General features: G+C 45.2%; 1 protein-coding gene and 1 long non-coding RNA gene across 5 annotated transcripts in view; one reads left to right on the forward strand and one right to left on the reverse strand.

Moving 5' to 3' along the window:
• DDX42 (DEAD-box helicase 42) overlaps positions 1-25,203 on the forward strand; it is a 134,725-nt gene that overhangs the window by 79,964 nt on the left and 29,558 nt on the right. For both annotated transcript variants that reach the window (XM_085873763.1, XM_085873764.1), the window contains 5 exons: positions 7,373-7,472; positions 7,595-7,642; positions 7,851-7,948; positions 10,287-10,563; positions 10,983-11,084. In XM_085873763.1, the coding sequence (XP_085729889.1) occupies positions 7,373-7,472; positions 7,595-7,642; positions 7,851-7,948; positions 10,287-10,563; positions 10,983-11,084 (625 nt within the window). The remainder of the gene's footprint in view (positions 1-7,372; positions 7,473-7,594; positions 7,643-7,850; positions 7,949-10,286; positions 10,564-10,982; positions 11,085-25,203) is intronic.
• LOC147030058 (uncharacterized) overlaps positions 2,147-25,203 on the reverse strand; it is a 65,932-nt gene continuing 42,875 nt past the window's right edge. For all 3 annotated transcript variants that reach the window (XR_015056208.1, XR_015056206.1, XR_015056207.1), the window contains one exon: positions 2,147-5,551. This is a non-coding gene — a long non-coding RNA (uncharacterized LOC147030058). The remainder of the gene's footprint in view (positions 5,552-25,203) is intronic.

Below are 25,203 nucleotides of genomic sequence, written 5' to 3' on the forward strand. Positions count from 1 at the left end.
TTAAATCCCCCTCCACTCCTTCAGCACCATTACGCACGGGTTCGAGGTCACGGACATAGGCGGGGGTGAGATCACCTCAGGGCCGACTCCGCCCCAGCAAGATGGAATGTTCCCCTCGTCCAATGAGGGGAGGACACCGATCGTCCGACGCCCCCCGGCCAATCTGGAGGCGAGTTACCTCAGAGTGGATCCCTCCACCCGCCCGGGGGAGGGATAAGGCCTAAGTCACATTTGCTCTACGGTGAGGATACGGCGGCCGTACGCCCTCTGAATTGACAGAAACGTGCGGCGGCCGCAGAGTTTCTGAGGTGGCCTCAGGGTGGCCCTACGCTGTATGGCTATATTTTACAGGCCGTAAGGTCGCCGTGGAATTATAACGCGGAGTTATAACTTTTTTCATTTCTACGTTCGCCGTAGCAATTCGACAAGTCGAAAAAAAAAAAAAACTGGTAAAAAATAAATAAATAAAATTAACCCATTCATTACCGTCCGTCTGGCTGCACGTTCGCCTTAGGGCCCCCTGCGGTCGCCTTGCGACATCAAATCAAAGACCGTACGGCAACCCCACGTTTTCGGTCTCCACAATTTATAAGACCGAAGTCACATTTGCTCTACAGCGAGGATACGGCGGCCGTACACCCTCTGAATTGACAGAAACGTGTGGCGGCCGCAGAGTTTCTGAGGTTGCCTCAGGGTGGCCCAACGCCGTTTGGCTATATTTTACAGGCCGTAAGGTCGCCGTGGAATTATAACGCGGAGTTATAACTTTTTTCATTTCTACGTTCGCCGTAGCAATTCGACAAGCCGAAAAAAAACAAAAAAAGAAAAAAAAACTGGTAAAATAAAATAATAAAATTAACCCATTCGTTACCGTCCGTCTGGCCGCACGTTCGCCCTTGCGGTCGCCTGGCGGGCACCTTGTGTCTGCCTTGAAAATTCTATGGCCGCCGCAGGAACGCCCTAAGGTCACCGTGCGACATCAAATCAAAGACATCTCCGGCAACCCCACATTTTCGGTCTCCACAATTTTATAAATACGCCGTGCAGCTCCCCGAAAAATAAAAACATGTGACTGCTACATTCTGTGACCGTGGAAATACTGCGGCCGCCGTACAATTGCTAGTGGCCGTAGATTTTGGAGACCCCATGGCCGCCGTGGCAAATGTGACCTAGGCCTAAGAAGGGTGGCGAGCTGTCTCAGCGGCGGTCTTTTTTGGGGTTCCTTGGTGGTCGGTGGTCGTGTTGGTGTTCGTGGTGGTGGTATTCGTGGCGGAGGTGTTTCGTGATGCTCGTGTCGTCGATCGTCGATCGTCGTCCGTGGCTCGCCGGATCGTTCGTGGGATCCTGGCTGCGCTCGATGGATTCTGGGTCCTGGGTTCGAGTCCCACCGTGGTGGGTTGTGTTGGAGCGCTCGAGCTGGGGATTCCCATTCCCGTCCATGGAGTCCGAGCTCCACAAGTGCGAGTCGGTAAAATCGCACGAGGCGGCTAGGTACCTGGCCAGACTCTGACCCTCAGCTCGCCTTCCATCCCGAGCTGAAGGGCCGAATAAAGACCCACGAGGTCCTTTTCTTTTTGGGTGTGTGTTTGTCTGTGGCCAGTCTGATAAGTAGAAATCGTTTAAGTGATTGCCATTGTACATTTACCTACATCTATATTCGTGATTAAGTCTGCTCTGTGTTTCCCACCCTATTACCTTGTAAATAAATAACTGTTAAATGTTCCAGTTCGTTGTCTGTGCTTTCTTTCACTGACCCAGTATGGTTCGGGCTTGAGAATTAGGGAGGCTGATTGTGCCGTAAATTGTCATTTGGGCCGGTGCGGCTTTGGTAATTCCCGCTCGGTTCTGCCGGATCTGAGTCGGTCACAGCGACTCGGTTCGGACAAAGCCAGCCGAGGGTGTGGTTTCCCCGGTAGCTAGACCGCGCAGCTACTTAGGTAAATTGGAATCAGACAAAAAGACCCTAACCGCGCGGTCGAAATATTCGTGTCCACGGTCCATTAAGCGACCCGTCGACTTCGGAGTTATCCGGAGTGACTACCTTCAATTCTGAATGTTCTGTGGGGAGACGGCCCAACTGCTCCATCTCGCGGTCGTCCTCGCCACCGAACCCGGCACCACAACAATATGAGGGTGAGTCAAAAAGTATCCGTAATATAAAAATTTATTAAAATAATATAACGGCACTTGAGCAGGTACAAGAGCATCATTTTTCCATGTCACCCCCTCCTTTTCAACACACTTAGTCCATCGGTTCACAAGTTTCTGTATGCCCTCAGAAAAAAATGGTTTTGGCTGAGTGACGAGCCACACATGCACCACTTCTTTCACTCTGTCACTGGCAAAGTGACTGGCAAAGCAAAGTCACTGGCAAAGCGAAGTCACTGGCAAAGGCCTCTGAAAGCGTCTTTGAGTGGACCAAATCGGTGAAAGTCCGGAGGGGCCATGTCAAGACTGTACAGAGGGTGCTCCAACACCTCAAAGTTCAATTGCTGGAGGGTTTTCACAGTCTCGGCATCGGTGTCTGGACGGGCATTGTCATGCAACAAAGCAACACCTTTTGACAGTAGCCCTCAGCATTTCCATTGAATATCTGGTTTCAACTGGTCCCGGAGAATTTCACAATAACGGACACTGTTTACCGTTCTGACCCCCCCCCCCATTGGTGTTCCACAATTGGGCCATGTGAATCCCAGAAAATGTTATCGTGGATCCATGTCTGGTCTCCAGTGACGATTTGGTTTCAAAGGCTTTTATTTGGCAGATTGTCACACGGTTGCGCTTGTGCTCTTATGTGAGTTGTATTGGAACCCATCTTGCAGAAACTTTATTAAAGTCGAGTCATTTTTTGCTGATTTCATGTGCAGAGCCATGACTGGTGTTCAGATGTTGTGCCACTTCATAAATAGTTAACCGTCGGTTATCCAGACTCATGGTGCGGACTCCTTCAATGTTTTCTTCTGTTGTGGATGCAGATGGGCATCCAGATAGTTTATCATCGGTGACACTTGTGTGACCATTTTTGAACATGGTAATCAAATCGTACACACTCCTCTGTGGTGTATCACTGTTTCCATATTGTGCTTAAAGTCTGCAATGGATTTCTGCCCCGGTACACCTTCAGCCCACGAAAATAGTATCGCTACACGCTGCTCTCTTTGATGCAAACGGACAGCGGAGCGGTCATGTTGGCTCCCTTACAACGACACAACCACTCACTGCTCAAGGTTGAAACTGCTTCACAATGGTTTGGACAGTTTGTGCTTGTACCTGCAACTGCAATAAGCAATGTAGTCAACACAACACAGACACAGTTTTTAATAAATCATTGCAGATACTTTTCGACTCACCCAAGCACATACTTGCACCAAGTTTGATTTAAATCCCTGAACCAGGATTCAAAACATTAAATAATTCTGGCTGCTCGACTGTGCGTTTAAGCAGGTTGAAATTTTAAAACGGATATTTCCCATTACTACTAGATCTTAATTTTGAAGTTTTACGTCTATTAATGAAGTGGTTCAAGAGAAAAAAAATTTGTAAAATTTTTTTTTTGTTCCATCCATTATGGCTGCCAGACCATTTGACTTATTAATTATTTGTGAATACCCTAGTATCCCCAAGGCTTGGGGAACATGTGGGTGAAGCTTCCTCTCGATCTGTCAAGCCCTTTTGGAGAAGGGGTTGTTTTTTTTGTTTGTTTTTTTTAGGTTTATTCTTCAAAAAAAAAATCATAGCTGCCTATGATGTCATAGATGGAGAACTTTTTTGTTTCTCATGGATAGGCGATCATACCTGTCAAGTTTCGCCTCGATCTGTTCAGCCGTTTCAGAGAAGAAGAGTTTTGAAGGTTTTTATGTTAAAAACAATATGGCTGCCAAACCACATGACCGATGAAGTTATACATTTTTTTCCCCTCACACCCACATAATTTCGCCCAAGATAACCCTCAAAAATTGTCATACTGATCGGATAAAGTGTTCAACGTATGCAATTATGACATCAGAAAGGATCCACTTATGACGTCAAAAAAAAAATCACACTTGTTTTCCATAGGGAGTACTTCACATGTGCCATGTTCAATTTTTTCCATGGAGCAGTTTTGGAGATTCAAACGTCCTAAGTTTATTTGTTTTTTTTTCCCCCCATTTTTCCAACATGGCTGCCACACCATGTGACCTATGACGTCATTATCATGAAAACATTTTACATGAGTAGTCAAACCAATGGTGAAAATTTTGTGTCAACTGGATAAGCGGTTGCAGAAAAAACAGAAAATTAGCACGGACGGACAGACGTGACGGTTTCGAGCGACAGCTGTTTCTTCCACTTTATCGTGGGGATTGCATTCTCTCTCTCTCTCTCTCTGTCTCTGTCTCTGTCTCTGTCTCTGTCTCTGTCTCTGTCTCTGTCTCTGTCTCTGTCTCTGTCTCTGTCTCTGTCTCTGTCTCTGTCTCTGTCTCTGTCTCTGTCTCTGTCTCTGTCTCTCTCTCTCTCTCTCTCTCTCTCTCTCTCTCTCTCTCTCTCTCTCTCTCTCTCTCTCTCTCTCTCTCTCACCACAAGATCTAACCTTCATAACAGTGCTCTGTAAAACTTTCCCAGCACAAAACTGAACCTTTTTTTTAGGCCCGATCCACACACGGGTATTTCGGACAGACCTCGCCCAATTACTGGCAAACTTCAGGTCTTTCGTCCATTGGTGTAGCATGAAACCATCTTGGTTTGTTTTACGATACAAGCACCAAGGACGCATCGACTCGGCATATTTGTGGAAAATCGAAAATTATTCGCCGTTTGAGTCAAGTCATCTCGTGATGTAACCCGTACCCAGTACACATCTTGTGGTCTACTTCCAGGTGTGACGTCACGGCCTTCTGAAGAATAAGATTTCGACTTTTTATCACAAATGTTCCCACTTCATAATTTGGAAATCGGAAAAAGACTCATCGCATCTATTTTGTAGGGTATCGAGGGATAGATTAGCGTCAAAGTGGTCTGAGCATTTGGGTTCCCCTTTGAAAGTCCTTAATTTCTTTTCCGGCTGTTGTCCGAATTTAATAAGGAAATAAAATATTACAACCCCAGCGCGGAGACTATGGTAACCTCTGCCCTAGTCATGTCACATGTTTTATTCCGAGCACCTGGTGTGACTCATCCCCACTTTCACGTCACCATCTCCCTGGTCAAATGGTCTACAAGCTATCCTATATTACCAGACTCTGGTCATGATTATACATTAGTGTCTGCTCTGAGAGGTTGGCGGTTCAAACTTTGTCGAGTCATACCAGACACTTTTAAAACGGTACTTGCCTCTTCCTTGCTTGATGCTCAGCATTTGAAAAGGATTGAGCACAGGACAAACAACCATATGTTGACAACCATGCAGAGGAGGAAGTGTCTCTTTAAAAATTGCCCCACTGAGTTTGTAGAGAAAAACCACAAACCACATCGCAAAGATGCATCACGTTATCCAGAGTGCTTTGGGTAGTTGCATTGTTCTCTCCAAGGTGTGCGTGCGTGTGAGGCCGTGCTCATCCAAAACCCTCAATCCCTGTGGAAACAAAAAATAGTCAGTGTTCCTATTTCGTGGTATCTCACTCAGGCTTATTATCTTCGCACTTCAAAAAAAAAAAAACTTTCATGAATACTGGAGTTGATAGGACATGATACCACACAGTGTTCAGGTATATACAGGAGGGCCTTGCCGTTCATGGGGGTTACACTCTTGAAAATCCCTGTGAATCGCAAATCTGCAAACTTAGGGGCTAATGGGGAAAGTATGGTGAGGGACTTCAACTTTAAAATTTGTCCAACTGTACCCTGAATTAACATGTTTGTGCATTGTTTTTGTGTTATTTCTTTTCATGAATAAGAGAGTTATTAAGAACATAAAATAAAGTTTATTTTCTTGAGTTATTATTGTATCCTATGCAGCCTGTGGCTGCTGGTTGCATCGTTGCTGGGAGCGCGGATGTGCCACTGATGCAGTGCCCCCTGTTTCCAGTAAGCTGGTACTCATTTTGCCGACCTCGGAAGGATGACAAACTGAGTCAACCCACCTGGAGTTATTTAACGGAACGACAGGGGCTCAAACTCAAGACCCTAAGATCTTTAGTCAATACCAGGCTTATCTTGAGTTATTATGATCATGAAACTTACCTTTAATAACAATGATGATAAATTTGATCCAATAATGTGATGGCGACGTTAAAGACGAGTTTGTGGATGTGATGGTGTTTCAGGGTTTGATGGGGTTATTGTGTTGACTGCCCATGTTAGTTAGTTGAATAAATGCAGAAAATTGTTCATCAACCCGCGATTGACTGCCATCTGCAAACCTTGGCTCAGTAAATTGATTGCAATGGAGCGAATCCACGAATGGGAAACCCACAGATGACAAGGCCCTCCCTGTACTTCAATTTTAATATAATAATGATTTTAAAAATCGTTCAAAATAAAATGCAGAAGTTTAGCGTTCATGAAGCAGTCTTGTACACCAACCACCCTTATACGCTGTAAGATGATGACATTGAGTCGCAGTTTTGGAGATGAAGGCTTTATTGATCACCACTGAATGCAGTGGTAATCACCATTGCACATCGCCATTATGACGGTCTCTTCTTCACCCCGATACGGCCACGCTATCTAATGCTATATATTGATATATTGCATGGTTCTTGGAAGTATGATGAAGGCGATGTGTTCGTACAGTCTTCAACTATATAATTGATTTTTTTAAAATAAAGATTTAAAGAGGTTGAAAGGCGTGTAAATAAATAAATTTCCGGATTTTATCGCCATTTTCTGCAGTGTCCATTGCACCATCCTATCGAGCACATTACATTCGTTCTTTATAACTGTTGTATGTGTCCTTTATGACATCCTTGAAACAGTATGTTTCCTGGTTGAAATGATTTTCAATTTTGTTTGCCAGGCAGGCAGAGTAAAAAAATTCTCTCACTCCTCTCTACGCATGTGTGGTCAGGACTAAAACAGCAAACTTTTCTTCCTATCCTTCTTCTGATACGTTTTCAAAATATAACATTGAATTTAAATACGTTCCTCGATCATAAACTGACGGTCATAAACTGATCAGATGGAGAGACGGACGGACAGACCTGAACCAATTGCTTCACCCCGCTTTCCACTCCGCATGTGTAGGGTAAAAACGGCGAAATATGTCTCAAAAAGGATATGGATATGAATTTCTCCTGAGTTACTCTGTCACAAAGGATTATCACACACTCACTGGTTCTCTCTTGGTCTGTTATTTATTAATTGAGGCTTATTTTTGGAGATCAATGGCAAACATCTTGTTCCTTTCTTTATTCAAAGAAGAAAATGATGAAGTTTGCAACATTTTACCTTCTAGGGCCGTCTCATTGACCACGTTAAAAGGAAGGCAACAACGCTTCAAAGGGTTACCACCTTGGTTTTTGATGAAGCCGACCGCATGTTTGATATGGGATTTGGTGAGCGATTATTAATTAATTTATTATTTATTTTGTTTTTGCGCTGTACTTTGGTAAATGAGGTGTTATTGACAAGCTGGTGTTCTTGACCAGCTTTATTCTCTTTGCATTTGTTTTTCCAGAATACCAGGTACGCTCGATCGCCGGCCACGTGCGACCCGATCGGCAAAGTAAGTGCAGCCTACTCTGTCTGACATCTATTTTCTCCTCAATTTTTTTTTATTTATTTACTGTATATTCATCAAGTATTGTGTAAAATGTTCTTCTTTTGTAATGTAACAGTAAATGCATTTTGTTTTTGATAAGTTTGCAAAAAATCAACATGCAACATTATCATTGGACTAAACAAGTGGTGATGGTATCGGTGTTTTATTACAGCTCTGCTATACAGTGCTACATTCAGGAGGAGGATTGAGAAACTTGCCCGAGACATTCTCATTGATCCCATCCGTGTGGTGCAAGGGGACATTGGTGAAGTAATTCTCACACAACCCTGCTCAAGTGGCCGCGAAAGCACGTACTTGTAAAACTGAGTGTTATCAGAAATGTCAACATGTCAGGATATGGACACTGGGAAGGAAATGTTAGGAGGCCTCGTGATGATACTGGACTGGCATCCAGACATTCAATATCCAGCTGAACAGGCAATGTGAAACAGGATTTATGCTCGTTGAGAAATCTGTTCAAAATTCATAAAATTTTGTTTTTAAAAGGTCGATTTAAAAAAAAAATTTGTTACCACATTTGCTTTGATTCCCTGTAGAGCACCTTGTGAAACCTCCGAAAATATAGATACAGATCTGGCAAACGCTATGGATTGGCAGTCCCCCTCTGGTGTACAGGGCGTGAGGTTGAGCAGTGAATGCATTAAATCATAAAGCTCAATGAAGCTGGTTAATTTTGGCACGTTCCTCAATTTTTTTTGTTCACTCAATATAATTCTCCAAACAGTTGAAAAAGATAAGTTTAATGCTTTGTAAACTAGAACGGGCACTCATAGAGCGCATACCTTCGCCGCCACTACTTTTTTTGTTCTTGGTATGAGTGTGGGGAACTGGTTTCATATGAATGGTCTTATGAGACAAACCACATATCTATAATGCCATGACGCCCCCCGACTTTCGGGGGCTACGGACTAAACAACAATCAACTCACGTCGTTTTGGCGAGTCTTCACTCGCAAGCTCGGTGAATACAACATTTCAACAAGAGAAGGTAATCTCGTTTGATGCTGGTTTCATGCAAATCGAATAAGAATTGACTGAGTTATGCCGAAAACCGCATATTTTTCAAGGGCGTGACCCCCCCCCCCCCGACATTTTACCCCAACTGGTGACATGTGTTATGACGTCATTGTGTCACAAGATTGGGCATTAAATTCTGAACATTTTGGTGCTGGGTTCATGTAAAGCGGACAAGAATTGACCGCGTTATGACAAAAACCGCATATTTTTCAAGGTCGCGACCCCCCTGACCTTTGACCCCTAACCGGTAACAAGAGTATGGGCGACATTGTGTCATATTGCATATCACAAGATGAGGCGTTGAATTCTGAACATTTTGGCGTTAGTTGCATGCAAATTGAATAAAAATTGACCGTGTTATCGTAAAAAGACGATTTTGACCTTTTCGTGACCTTGACCTTTGACCCGAACGATCCCAAAATCTAATCGAATGCTTCCTGGCTAATAACCAATCATCCCACCAAATTTCATGCAATTCGGTTTAATACTTTTTGAGTTATACGAATCACAAGATTACAAATAAATAAATAAATAAATAAATACACGCCGACCAAAACATAACCTTTCACAGAATGCGAAGGTAATTACACATTTTCCTGTGTATGTACAGAGGAGGGAACATAGTCTTGCTTGCTTAAAGTAAATAGGTATATCCGCTTAGTTATGACTCGTTATTTCTTTAAATTATCAGATTTTGATGCTTATTTACTCCGGGCGATATCCGATCCTCAAAAACCAAAATAATGTTTTGATTATATACTTTAGTCCATCAGGGTAGATCGTGGAAAATAGTTTCATAGAATGCATGAAATCACTCTAAGCTCCTAATTTGAAAACTATAGTACTGACATCGGTGATGTACACAGCGATTTGTAGCTATGATGAACAGGCATTCGATAATATGAGTGAGGAAAGTGGAAAAAAAAAAACTTCATCGAGAATTAATAAATTATTGCAGCCTGTTCCAAGTCAAGGCATGGTTGAGCAGGCCAAAAAACATGGTGGCTTTTGACCTCAGCGAGGTTACCCAGGAAACGCCTTAAGAAGTTACCAAGGAAACTCCTTAAGAAGTTACCCAGGAAATGCCCAGAGAGCGAGGTGGCCGAGTATCACCTGATGAAGGATATAATTAAATAAGGCCGTTAATTGACTTCAAAAGGGGTGTTTTAATTTATCCAAACCCCCAATTTTCAGTCATGCACTTCCTTGGAGTTTTCTTAGTATGCATGCAAAGTTTCAGGCTGCTAGGTTTAATGGTTTTGGAGTTGTGGAGGAGACACACACACGCACACAAAAACACACACACACACACACACACACACACACACACACACACACACGCACACAAAAACACACACACACACACACACTGACATTTATTAGTGTAAATATAAGCTTTTGGCTCTGAAGACAAGTTCCCATTGTTTTGCAATACAGTGACACTTCCCCATCGTTGGCAGAATTTTGAGGCATGAACCTGAATGTAGCACGAACACACCTCATTATCCCACGATTGCTGCTCTACTTTGGTTAGTGCATGAACTTTGATTATTCTTGTGTGGTCTGTACAGGCCAACGAGGATGTGACACAGATTGTTGAAATTCTTACGGGACCTTCCGCCAAGTGGGCATGGATCTTGCGACGTCTTGTCGAGTTCATGTCCTCTGGTAGTGTGCTCATCTTCGTGACACGTAAAGCCAATTGTGAGGAGCTGGCCAAAAGTTTGCAACAGGAAGGATATTTGGTGGGTTTGCTGCATGGAGATATGGACCAGAGTGAACGAAACAAGGTCATCTCAGACTTCAAGAAGCAGATGATACCTGTGCTTGTGGCAACCGACGTTGCTGGTGGGTGATATGTTTGAGGTCACATCGATTAATTAAATTCGTCCATGTAACCATTTTGTGTATTGTTGAAAATTACTGAAAGTCGTCATAAGGGTATGAAATGCTCCCTGTCTAACCATTAGACTGGCTAAAAACGAAGAATTGGCTGATCTCCGTACCATGTGACTTTCTGCTTCAAGTTTTTTTTTATTTATTTTTTTAAACATTTCTTTTATTCCAAATTTTTTGCATGTACAGTACTTTAATTTTTTTCTTCTCCAGGTTTATATCCCCTCTTGAGATCATGTGCCATTTCAAATTATCTTAATTTGCATGTTTAGAGTTGTATTCTGTGAAAAATCGCTCTTGTGCATTTTTGATTTGGGCCACATGAATACAAAGCTGTTTATCATGTGAGCGTGGTGTTTGTGCGTGTGCAGCTCGAGGCCTGGACATCTCATCAATCCGTACTGTTGTGAATTACGATGTGGCTCGGGACATTGATACGCATACACACCGCATTGGCCGGACAGGAAGGGCAGGTATGGGAGGACGAAGTTAATTATGTTAATTGACCAGGTAAACATTGTCTTCAAATAATTACATTTTGGAATACCAGGCGTCAGATAACATCATCGGTATAAGGAAGACTATTCTTTTTGGATATGCTGCATTTCTTATAATACATGTGCATTCCCATTTGTTTTCAATTCAGGTTTTTTTGGCTTTTTATTTAGTCTTTTCTTTGAAAGGGATTGTCTGAATTGCTTTGCTGTTCCTTTTTTGCTTTTTACTTTCAATTTGACAAAATGAACCACAACATGTATATCCATCCATTGGGACCATACTCTGTGCAGAGCGCTGGTGCTGCCACAGCAGTCTCTTTGGCTATTGGGCACAATCCTGGACAGGTTTCCACTCCGACACAGACAACATGTATATGTGGAACCATAAATGGTCAAATGGAGTACACATTTGTGAATATCCACTTCAAAAGTGCTGTGCGATTGAAAGAAACAAAACTTTTAATCGGTGGAACCAAATGTTAAAGAAATATTTTTTAACCTTTTAAATCTTAAACATTTGAAAATATATTTCAACATGTTTGCTGTTTCACACACCTCATATTATAATTTAAGTAGGTGTTGGGTAGTAGCATGAAAAGGGCATTTTGTTTGTCTGAGATAACTTTTGTCCACAGCTTTGTGTCACCATAATGGATTCTCCCAAACCTAAGTTGACAAAGTGCAAGTTCACCGCCATGAGATATAAGGTGACCATGACGTTTGAAGCGTTATCCTTTGTTGGAGCAAAAGAGTGATATGCTCGTCGAATAAGGATTACAAAGGAAGGGATTCCAAAGAGGATGGAACGAAACATCAGTGATCAAGGAAAGAAGTGAGACATCAAAGGTCAGGAGGTGGCACTATTGAGGAGGGGAGTGGGGGGGGGGGGAGTTTGCGTCAATGAATGTCAGAGGTCGAACACACCTGATCTTGGGTTTGGGTGAAATGTCACAGGGCGTTTGTGCCATAAAAGGAATATGGAAGAAAGGGAAATAAGTTGTAAACAAGGAAAATGAATAACGTATAGATATGACCAAGTATGACTGACTAAAGTTACCAGAGAAATGGCTGCAAATTGTAAAAGAAGAATGAAAATGGTTTGGATAAGAAAGTGAAATAAATGAACGGTCAGTGGTCAATGTGCCCAGTTCAAAAATAATTTTTAATGCCTTGCATTTACGGGTGTCGGTGGGGCCCAAGTGCAGAGAAATAGCACAGATGTTCATTTGTTGGGTGGAATGGCTGAGAAGATCTAAGTGACAAGATATTGGTTTAGAAACGTCTGTTCTGGGGGGTTCTTGCATCCAGTTGGCGTTCAGGGGAATGATCTCCAGGTATATTTGCGGTCTCTCTGATGTAGAGTTTGTGACAGAGAGAGCAGCTGATGCAGTAAATAAATTTAGAGGAAGTGCAGTCAGTGCTCTTTAATTTTCAAGGAGATTTGGGGTCCTGAAATGGAGGTAGTTTTGATGAAAGCAAAGGAGTTGCAGCACTTGTGTGAACACTGGAAAGTGAGTTGTTGGATGTAAATTCGCCATGATCCTTCAACTAGGATATTGTGCAGGTTTCTGTTGCATTAAAATAATTGAGTCTCTTTTGAAAAGATTGAAATACTTTATGGATTGCTCCTTAACAACATAAGGTTTCTTTGGATGATGTTCTTGACTGAGATTTCCAGGGTGATGAGTCAAAATACAGTCATGGCCAAAAATATTGGCACCCTTGCACCTTTTTCAAATAACTCACAATTTTCTCTGAAAATAAGTTGAAATTGACAAAAGTATTTTGTCTCCACAATTCTATATTTAGCTGTCAATATTGCAGAACCTTTGTTGTTGATTCAGAACTTAACATATCCTTTTAAAATTAGAAAATAAAAAGAAATGACATTGATAAAATTATTCACACCCTGGACTTAATATTTGGGAGCACAACCTTTGGACAAAATAACTGCAGTCAAGCACTTCTCATTATGTATCGTAATGCACTACTCTTCCACTATTTAAACAGACTGCTCTCAATTTGACCTCTCCTTCATTCCTTGCCTAAAAAATCCAACTGTAACAGCGTTTCTTCTCTCCATTCTCTGAATTCACCTTTATTGCATCCATCAAGAAACGTGTTTAATCGCATCTCTGACCTAAAACTTAAAAAAACCCAGTTTGCTATGAATGTTCGCTTTCCATCAACCATTCTTTTCGATCCAATTTCAGTGCCAACTCACCCCTCTCACCCCTCACTCTCAAAGCAACCATCACACTCTTCTCCCTCCAAGCCTCCCTCTCACCTCTCTCAAAAACTCCCCCTCACCTTTCTCCCACCATTCACCCCCTCACTCATCCTTCTCAAAGTTGCCCCCCCCTCTCATCCACAAAGCTGCCTCCTTCCACTGCCCTCTCACCTCCATCTCTTCATTCCACCTCCTCAAATCCTCGACTGCCTTCTTCCTCCTCTATTGTCGCCCCTCTCCCCCAGCACCACAGATCCTTTTCTCCTCCTCATCCGGCCCCCTCCCCAAGCTATTCTGCAATCCCCCACACTCTTTCAACAACCCTCCTTACTTCCCCCCATCGTCCCTTGTCTGACCCTCCCCCTCCCCTCCCACCCCCTGCACCCAAAGCCTCCTCCCCTCCCTCTTCATTAACAGTGTGGACCTCAAATATCCGGGGCCTTCGCTCAAACCTTTCAGATCTTTACATACATATTGCCACTGAAAAACCAGACATAATCTGCCTATCAGAAACTTTCCTCCCCCAAGACGTGTCGGACTCCCAAGTATCTCTCCCCGGTTACTCCCTCCTCCGGTATGACAGACCTGAGCCTCGTCCTGGTGGAGGAGTTGCTCTCTTCATCAAAGACTCTATTCCTCACTCTCCATGCGCTGCCCTCACTCCCCCACACCCCCAGGAATACCTCTGGCTACGGCTTCCCCTCCACTCCCACCTCATGTTTATATGTGTACTGTACCGTCTACCGAACAGTGATGACTCCATCTGCACCTCAGTATCCTTAAACATGGACCAACTTCTATCTTCTCATCCAAACTCTCTCTTCCTCATATGTAGCGACTTCAATTGTCATCATGCCAGTTAGCTAGGTGTGGCTACCTCTCTCACCTGTCATGGCACTTCAGCAAAAGCTTTCTGCGACTCATTGGGACTGACTCAATCGGTCAACTTCTCGACCCGGATCTCAACCAATGGTACTCCACCTTTTCTGGATCTGATTTTGACAAATTTCCCTGACAATATCTGCTGCTCTTTCTCCGCTCCAATCGGTTCTTCTGACCACGTGCTTGTCAAAGTTTGTCAAAGCTTGTCAAAGGTGAGGTGTCAAAGACCACCTCACCGCCGTCAAGTCTGGCATTTCACTCAAGCCAACTGGCAGGGTCTCCAAGCAGCCATCAAACTTACAGACTGGTCTCCTATCGCTACTTTCTCCAGCATCAACTCATCCTGGGAGTTCTTTCAAAGAAACTTGCTCTCCCTCATACACAGATTTATCCCCTCACGTCTTCAGTTGTCCGACCCTTCCTCCCGCCCTTGGTTCACTGAAGCTTGTGGCGAGGCAGTTGTCCTGAAACAACTTGCCTTTGCCTCATGGAAAGCAAACCCAACTGAGGGTAATCTCAGTTCCTTCCATAAAGCTCGGAACAAGTGTGTATCTACCCTCAGGAGAGCTAGAAAACAACATCTTTCTCAGCTGAAGTCTGACCTTTCAACCCTCTCTCCCTCCTCAAAATCCTGGTGGCATCTAATCAAATCTGTTTCTGGTGTATGTTCCCCCTCCAATCCCATCTCTTACCTCAAATGGCTGCACTGCTGACACCGCACGTGAAAAGGCTGAATGCCTAAACTCGGTGTTTGTAGCTAAATCTTGTGTCCAAAACCCATCGCTTTCTCTACCCACCTTACCCAGTCACACCCAACTGTCCCTGGACTCTGTGTCCTTTTCTCCTGACAAGGTGGAGAGCTTGCTGGCAAACCTCGACTCAGATTCTGCATCCGGTCCAGACGGCATCAGCCCAAGTGTCCTAAAAAGCTGCTCTTCTGCTCTTGCTCACCCTCTCTCTGTTCTATTCACCCTCTCATTTGCTCAAGGTCATCTGTCATCTGCTTGGAAATCAGCAAACATTACTGTCCTGCATAAAAAAGGTGCAAAAACAGATCCCTGCAACTACAGACTAATCAGCCTTCTCCCAATCATCAGCAAGATTATGGAATCCATCATCGCTTCAGACATTAAATCCTTCCTCTTCTCCAATGGCTTGATTTCTGATCATCAATTTGGTTTCAGACCAGGTCGCTCTACCCTCGATATGTTGCTTCTGCTCTCCCAACGATGGATGGAGGTCCTCAATGCCAGACAGGAAATCCGAGCCGTATCCCTGGACATATCACGTGCTTTTGACACTGTCTGGCGCCCTGCCCTGCTGACCAAACTCTCTTCCTCTGGTATCCAAGGCCACCTCCACTCATGGCTCGCAGACTTCCTCTCCTGTCGCAGTCAACGTGTGGCCAGAAATGGAGTTCTTTCATCCCCTCTTCCTGTCCAGGCTGGAGTTCCTCAAGGTAGCGATCTGGGCCGTGTTCTTTTTCTGGTTTTCATCAATGATCTCTCCGACTCTCTGGAAAATCCTCTATATCTCTTTGCTGATGACTCCACCCTCTGCCGTACCATTGGTCATCCCTCAGACCGGCAAGCAGCAGCTTCTTCGCTCACTGCAGATCTGGATAAAATCACATACCTGTCCAACACGTGGAACATGTCTTTTAATCTGGACAAATCTCACACTCTCACTGTGTCTCTCCGAAAGGACTATTTAGAAACCCCCCCCCCCCATCCACTTTTTCAACAATCCTCTGGAAGAAGTCCTTTCTTTCAAGCTTCTGGGTCTCACTATATGCCATGACTTTTCCTGGGAAAGCCACATTTCAAACCTTGCCTCCAAAGCCAGTCGGCGACTGGGAATCCTCCGTCGTGCAAAGTCCTTTCTCGGCCCACCTGAGCTCCTGACCACTTAAAAAGCTTTCGTCTGCAGCCTGATGGAGTACTGCTCTCCCCTCTGGGCTGGTGCTCCTGCCTCCCACCTTTCTCGGCTTCACGCTGTAGAAACCAAGGCATTTCGGATCATTGGCATCTCCCGCAATGAGGCTGAGTCTTTGGACCTCTCACTCTCTCACCGCAGGCTGGTCGATGGTCTTTCTGTCTTCTACCGTCTCCTCTTCAGCCTCGCCCCCCCCCCGCTCTCTCTGCAATTTGGCCCCACCACATTTCCGCAGGGCGCTCAAGGTCCGCCAACAACGCCCTACTGGTAAAGCTACCAAAATCACGAATCACTGCTCACCTTCACTCTTTGATTCCTCTTTTTCCCCACCTTTGGAATAAACTCCCTCACTCTATTAAATCCCATTCTTCCCTCCAGGCCTTCAAAACAGCTGTTCACCACCACCTCTTATCATCCCCCATCCAAATCCTCGATCTTTTCTACCCCTGATAATCTACCTAAGCCCACCTCCTTCAAATTCCCTGCTTTCCTTCCTGAAAGTCCCTGTAATGTCAATCTTTTATTCCTTCCGTAATGTCCATCTTGTATTCCCCATGTTCCCTCCCCCCATCCCTCTCCCTTCCACAGATCTCCCAGTGTCTCTGTTCCGCACTGTTTTGTCCTTCCCACTCCCACCCCTCTTGTCTTATGCCCCCCTTGCTGTGTGTTGTGTGTTAACTCTCACACGAGTCTCGACAAGGTATCCCAAAAAAAAAAAATAATAATAATGGAACAACTCACTTGGGACACCTGTATGTTGTATGCATATGGTTCTGAGAACCGGAACAATAATATATATATATATATATATATATATATATATATATATATATATATATATATATGTATATATATTATTGTTACGGTATATATGCATATGGTTCTGAGAACCGTCTATATGAGAACACCCCCACATATATATATATATATATATATATATATATATATATATATATATATGTATATATATATATATATGTATATATATATATATATGTATATATATATGTATATATGTATATATATGTATATATGTATATATATGTATATATGTATATATATATGTATATATGTATATATATATGTATATATGTATATACATACATATATATATATATGTATATATGTATATGTATATATGTATATATATATATGTATATATATATATGTATATATATATATGTATATATATATATATGTATATATATATATGTATATATATATATATATGTATATATATATATATGTATATATATATGTATATATAAGTATATATGTATATATATTTATATATATATATATATATGTATATATATATATATGTATATATATGTATGTATATATGTATATATATGTATGTATATATGTATATATATATATGTATATATATATGTATATATGTATATATATATATATGTGTATATATGTATATATATATATATATATATGTGTATATATGTATATATATATATATATATATATATATATATATATATATATATATATATATATATATATATATATATATGTACATATATATATATATATATATATATATATATATATATATATATATATATATATATATATATACATATATATATATATATATATATATATATATATATTACATATATATATATATATAGTATTACGAATTCGATTGCACACAACATACAGGTTCCTTTAGTCAGCTATGTCGATAAGTGCTTGTTTCCTAGATAGCTCACCTTTCATTGTTTAAATGTTCAGAAATCGATTCGATGCGCTGCGGATCGATTTAATAGTCAGGGAACGAACAATGGAGACATCCCTCCCCCTCTTCTGCGAAGAGGAAGAAGAACCCTGCGGTCCCGTGACTCATGATGTCAACAACTCCCTCCCACCCGTGGTTGAGCGGGGGGGATGGATCACGAAGGCATGAGTCACGCCGGGCGTGGGGGAGGGGGCAGAGAAGGATAAGAGGAGATCTTTTCTCTGTTCGTGTTCGAAGTTGAGTTGTAAGCTTTTTGCTCCGGCAGAGAGTAGTCGTTCAGCAGACCTTCGGGTCCTGCTTGGCTTGCGTTAGGGTTGAGGCCTTCGGAAGCTTTTTTGCTTCAGCTGGCTCAGTGAGCTTCGGCTGCGGCCTGGCTCGGGAGGAGGCTTTTTGCTTTGGTGGTTCAGTGGGCCTTCGGCTTCTGTTTGGCTCGGGAGAGCTTTTTGCTTCGAGCTGCTTTGTTTGGAAGAGAGTTGAGCTGGCCGCTCGGCTCGAGCTGCGAGTGGTGGCTTCTTCTTATTGGTTTGTGGAGCTCTTTGTTCTCCATTTTGGTTCCCGGCTTGGTGCGACTCATCGACCTCTTCTTGGAGGTGGTTCCTCGGGGAAGCGACGCATCGACGGGAAGGATCAGCGCTTCGTCTCACCAGCACATGTTGAGAAGCGCGGGAGGATTCGCGGGAGCTCGGGAAGGATCGCGGCTTACTGCGATTGGATCCAGCTTGCTCTCGCTGGAGTCCGGGTCCGAACAACTTGAAGACCACACGAGGTGGAGAGGTTCGAGATAGGTTCTAGGTTTCAGCTCACCTGTCCTCCGAGCTGGAGCCCATTATTAAAGGCCTCTGCCACCATTTCTTGGGTGTGTGTGTGTGTGTGTGTGTGTGTGTGTGTGTGTGTGTGTGTGTGTGTGTGTGTGTGTGTGTGTGTGTGTGTGTGTGTGCGTACGTGTGTCCGTGGGCCCGGCTAATAAGTAGGAAATTGTTAAGTGCTTTGTGTGCTGTAAATGTTTGCATTGCATTTCGTATAGACGGTCGTAGTTCTTTTGTCGTGCTTTTTTTGCTTGTATAATTGCATACGTGTTTTGCCTTGTTTAATTGCATATGTGCTTTATTATAAGAAATGTCGTGTGAATGTAAACCTGTTCGTTGCGTCCTCTTCCCTTAATTGAGCTGCCATCTTGCACTCGGAATATAGTTGGCTTTTAAATAGCCGGTAAAGTGATCGGGTACAACGGGACTGTGCGATAATACCCCACTCGGTTATCCCAATAGGAAGCGAGCTGCTTCGGCGGTTCGTTTCCAAGCGGTCCCGTTGAGGGACAATCTCTCGGTAACCTACTCGCGCGAATAATTAGGTAAATCGAAGATTTGGCGATCGGACTCTGTAGCGCGGGTAGAGTGCGGACAAGGTTGTGGTGTGGTTACAAACACATCCGTGGCCGGTTTCCGGCGTTGATCCGGAAAGCCGCGACTGGATTGTCCGTTCTGTGGGCGAAGCGACCACTATTGGTTCGACGCGGTCGTTCGCACGCCGGCGGGCGGAAATCTATAACACTGGTGTCAGGAGTGGGATACAGATTCATCCCCTCCACACTAAATTAACGGAACCGGATCAAGAGTGTGCGAGGCGACCCTCCGGTTGCATTAAATTTCGACTTTAAATTATTTCCGATATGCAAGATGGCAGTTCAAGGCGAACGGGAGCAGGGGGTAATTAATTTAGAAATGTTAGAAATCATGGCTCAGGGCGAAATGACCGTGCAGAACATTCCCATTATGCAGGTTGAACATCCCCCACAAACAAATGCAGAGTCCGCAATGGGCGCAGCGGCGGGGGCCGCAGTGTATAACATCCCCCTCCCCTCCTCCGTCAAAATCCCTCCTCAGTCCCCGGCAGATCCGCGCCCGATAATGGCGAACCGACTGCCACATGGTTATTTGACGTAAGAGACATGCTCGAGGCATTGATGAGAAAAATGGAGACAAATATACAAATCAAAATGGATGGCATGAAGGAAGAGATGAAAAACGAAATGAAAGAAATGCGGGGTGAAATGCAGCGCATGGGGCTGGATCTCCAAGCTGGGCAAAAGACAATCGTGGCAATTGCGAGGAGTAAAACGCGGGCAGTGGAGCTCAAAATGGCGACGCCACGTGCTGGAGCGAGCGAGCTGAGGGGGAGTGTGGACTGTGTCGGCCCCGCGGTGGAGGACAAAATAATACGGGAGACGTGTTGGACGAGACTCGTAACGGCAGAGAGAGTGACGGTGACGGAGAGGGAAAAATTAAAAGGGGAGACCGAAACGTGTAAGGCGAGACACGAAGTGATGACGGCAGAAATAATAGTGGAGACGAAGGAAATGAACAAGGTGACGGAGACGCAAATAGTCACGGAAACAGAGACACAGGAGATAGAGGATGAATTGGACGGAGTGGAAGAAACTAAAAACGAACACACACACACACACACACACACACACACACACACACACACACACACACACACACACACACACACACACACACACACACACACACACACACACACACACGTAGTAAGGGACCATGAGGGGGAGCGCGGGGAAGGTGTCGTGACTCGGTGCAAGCAGCTGGATAACCTCCTTCAGGAATGAGGGGAGGGAATGTGCCCCCTTGAAGCAGATCATGACCATGTGGGTCCGGTCGAGCTTTGCGAGGTGGAGCGGATGAGTGAGGCGAACGGGTGCACGCGGAGCTTGGGGGTTATGGAAACCCCAGGACCCCTTGTGGTGGTGCTAATTCCCAGCGTGGTTGTTTCTGTGTGTGTGGTGTCGAAATGTGTGTTTGCGAGTGTGCCGAAGAGCATGCTTTTCAGCACGCATGGTGTGGATGAAGCACCGTGTGTGGATGAAGCACCGTGTGTATGAGGCACCGTGTGTGGATGAGGAACCGCGTGTGGATGAAACACCGCGTGTGGATGAAGCACCGCGTGTGGATGAGGCACCGCGTGTGGATGAAACACCGTATGTATGAAGCACCGTGTGGATGAAACACCGCGTGTGGATGAAGCACCGCGTGTGGATGAAACACCGCGTGTGACAGGAACTGCGTGTGTGAGTAGTATGGTGTGTGTGTGTGAGTGAAAGGCGATGTGTGAGAGAGACTGCGTGTGTGAGGTGGCGGTATGAGAGGGAGATGGCGGTTAGCATGCGGGAGACCGTAACCGCATGTCCGAGTGTAATGGTGAGGTGTGTGAGCGTCGTGGAACGCAGGAGTGTGCGCGTTGAATGGCGATGACGACTGTGCCCGACGAGGGACAAAGGCCTTATAGCGGCCATAGTGGTTTCGAGGACTGTGCTGCATTGGCACGGCAGCGAGCGCGGGGTCCGTGCTGTGCTTCGCACGAGGCCGCCGCATGCGCGCCTGCAATCCGGTCCAGAAACGGTCCAGAAATCCGGTCCAGAAACGCACGCGGTGGATGTTAGCCGATCCCGCGGACGGACAGAAGGTAGGCTGGATTGTGAATTTGGACCGGGTGGGTTCTCCACGCGAGTGTGATTGTAAAGCTCCGACGAGCAGAGCACATGTGTTCGCGTGCGGAACCCCTCGAGACGCGAGGCTTGTTTTGAATGCGCAGGGTGACGTCATGGCTGCATGGTTGGAATCTCGCAGGAGGGGGAATCCCTGCCGGATGTTACCGTCCATGAAGGGACGAGGTGCGCGAAGCGCGAGCAGCTGTCATGATGTCACGGAAAAGAGCGCAGGTTGCGAGTTGCCGCGCTGGTGGGCAGATAGAAAAAAAAAGAAAAAGAAAAGCAAGCCTCGCCACTTCGAGTGGACACGAGCCCCAGGCAGGGGGTGTAAGACCCGCCTGCTGGGGGGGGGGCAAAGGAAGTACTAGTTAGGGGGATGGGTTAGAGTTAGACCGGCTTCATGGGGACATGGGTTTTTTTTTGTTTTGTTTTTTTGTATACCTTGGTCGAGGCTCGTATGAGAGCTAACACACAACTCACAGAAAGGAGGCATGAGACAAGAGGGGCGGGAGTGGAAGGGACAAAACAGTGGGGAACAGACACATTAGGTGAACTGTGGAAGGGAGAGGGATGGGGATGGGACGGGGAACATGGCGAAGAGAAGATGGACATTTCAGGGACTTTCAGGAAGGAAAGCAGGAGAAATGAAGGAAGTGGGCTTGGGTGGATTATCGGGGGTAGAAAAGATCGAGGATTTGGATGGGGGAAGATAAGAGGTGGTGGTGAACAGCTGTTTTGAAAGCCTGGAGGGAAGAATGGGAAAGAATAGAGTGAGGAAGTTTATTCCAAAGGCGGGAAAAAAGAGGAATGAAAGAGTGAAGATGAGCAGTGATTCGTGATTTTGGTAGTTTTACCAGAAGGGGGTTGTTGGCGGACCTTGAGCGCCCTGTGGAAATGTGGTGGGGACAAATCGCAGAGAGAGCAGGGGGGGCAAGGCTGGAGAGGAGTCGGTAGAAGACAGAAAGACCACCAACCAACCTGCGGTGATTGAGTGAGAGGCCCAAAGACTCAGCTTCATTGCGAGAGATGCCGATGATCTTAAATGCCCTGGTTTCGACAGCGTGAAGCCGAGAAAGGTGGGAGGCAGGAGCACCAGCCTAGAGGGGAGAGCAGTACTCCATCAGGCTACGGACAAAAGCTTTGTAAGTGGTCAGGAGCTCAAGAGGGCCGAGGAAGGACTTAGCACGACGGAGGATTCCCAGTCGGCGACTGGCTTTTGAGGCGAGGTTGGAAATGTGACTTTCCCAGGAAAGGTCATGGCAGATAGTGAGACCTAGAAGCTTGAAAGAAAAGACTTCTTCCAGAGGGTTGTTGAGAAAGTGGATGGGGGGGTTTTGTCAACGGTCCTTTCGAAGAGACATAGTGAGAGTGTGAGATTTGTCTGGATTGAAAGACATGTTCCACGTGTTGGACCAGTTTGTGATTTTATCCAGATCTGCAGTGAGCGAAGAAGCTGCTGCTTGCCGGTCTGAGGGATGACAGATGGTACGGCAGAGGGTGGAGTCGTCGGCAAAGAGAAATAGAGGATTTTCCAGAGTCCGAGAGATCATTGATGAAAACCAGAAAAAGAACAGGGCCCAGAACGCTACCTTGAGGAACTCCAGCCTGCACAGGAAGAGGGAATGAAAGAACTCCATTTAGGGCCACACGTTGACTGCGACAGGAGAGGAAGTCTGCAAGCCATGAGTGGAGATGGCCTTGAATACCATGGGAAGAGAGTTTGGTGAGCAGGGCAGGGTTCCAGACTGTGTCAAAAGCACGTGATATGTCCAGGGATACGGCTCGGATTTCCTGTCTGGCATTGAGGACCTCCATCCATTGATGGGAGAGCAGAAGCAGCATATCCAGGGTAGAGTGACCTGGTCTGAAACCAAATTGATGATTGGAAATCAAGCCATTGGAGAAGAGGAAGGATTTCATGTCTGAAGCGATGATGGATTCCATCATCTTGCTGATGATTGGGAGAAGGCTGATTGGTCTGTAGTTACAGGGATCTGTTTTTGCACCTTTTTATGCAGGGCAGTGATGTTAGCAGATTTCCAAGCAGATGGCAGATGACCTTGGGCAAATGAGAGGGTGAATAGAACAGAGAGAGGGTGAGCAAGAGCAGAAGAGCAGGCTTTGAGGACACGTGGGCTGATGCCGTCTGGACCGGTTGCAGAATCTGACTCGAGGTTTGAAAGCAAGCTCTCCATCTTGTTAGGAGAAAAGGACATAGAGTCCAGGGACAGTTGGGTGCAACTGGGTAAAGTGGGTAGAGATAGTGATGGGTTTAGGACACAAGATTTAGCTGCAAACACCGAGTTTAGACATTCAGCTTTATCACGTGTGGAATCAGCAGTGCGGCCATTTGAGGTAAGGGAGGGGATGGAGGGGGAACATACACCAGAAACAGATTTGATTAAACGCCACCAGGATTTTGAGGAGGGAGAGAGGTTTGAGAGTTCAGACTTGAGATGAGAAAGATGTTGTTTTCTGGCTCTCCTGAGGGTAGATACACACTTGTTCCGAGCTTTGTGGTAAGAACTGAGATTGCCCTCAGTTGGGTTTGCTTTCCATGAGGCAAAGGCAAGTTGTTTCAGGACAACTGCCTCGCCACAAGCTTCAGTAAACCAAGGGCGGGAGGAAGGGTAAGACAACTGAACACGAGAGGGGATAAATCTGTGCATGAGGGAGAGCAAGTTTCTTTGAAAGAATTCCCAGCATGAGTTGATGTTTGAGATAGTAGTGATAGGAGACCAGTCTGTAAGTTTGATGGCTGCTCGGAGACCCTGCCAGTCGGCTTGAGTGAAATGCCAGACTCGACGGCAGTGAGGTGGTTCTCTGATAACAGCCAGAGAGATGTCCACTTTGACAAGGACGTGGTCAGAAGAACCAATTGGAGCGAAGGAAGAGCAGCAGATATTGTCAGGGAAATTTGTCAAAAAATTTCCTCATGGAGGTTGTTCCTCATTGAGCCCGTGGGATGGAGTAGTTAGAGGGATTTTAGTTCAGATTTAGGAAATGGGAATTTTTTTGATTTTTGGAGACATGGACAGACTGGAAATGTCTCGTGGAGACGTAGTTTAACGACGTAGAGTAAAAGGGATGACGAGGGAGCACGAGTTAGTCAGGGGATTTAATTAGGAAGGATGGCAGTATAGAGTGTTGGTGTGAGTTGTGAAATGGAAAGTGTGTGAGGAATGAGTGTGGGACAGCGGGCCCAAGTGTGTGAGTGGAGCGAATGTGGTATGCATGGTGCAATGACTGATTGGGGGAAGGAGTGATTCCCCCCAAGAGACCCCGGGGTCAGTTTAATGTTTAGTTAGTGGGTAGTTCAATTGACTAAAAGGAAGTCGTTTTGTTTTTGGTGTCGAGAGAAGGAACGAAACCCATTTGGAGGGGTGCAAGAGTTCATGGACCGGCTGGGAGCGTGGCTGTAGAAAGGTGAGTTTTGTTTAGTGGGCACCCAGGACACACCGGACTAATCGGCCAGTGGGTGCACCGGACTAGTAGGCCAAGTAGGCCAAGGGCCCAAGAGGGGTCGGGTTAGTGTAGTGGGCATGGGCGACCCGTCGGAAATGGGGCAGTGTAGTGGGCACGGGCAACCCTCGAAAAAGGACCCGGTCATCAACACGCCACGTGGGCATCGGAGGGTGGCAATGCCAGAGAGGGCAACTCCACGCGTTCATAGGAAGCAGCAAGGCTCGGAGGCAGCCTGCGGGCCTGGGGGTGCCATGGTTAGAGTTCGGCAGAGGGGGAGTTCCTGCCAGTTGAGCCCCGCTTCCCAGCCAGGAAATTGTGC

This window comes from Eptatretus burgeri, chromosome 3 (assembly GCF_056783735.1).
Source record: "Eptatretus burgeri isolate ZD-2024b chromosome 3, Ebu_testis_v1, whole genome shotgun sequence".
Classification (NCBI taxonomy): Eukaryota; Metazoa; Chordata; class Myxini; order Myxiniformes; family Myxinidae; genus Eptatretus; species Eptatretus burgeri.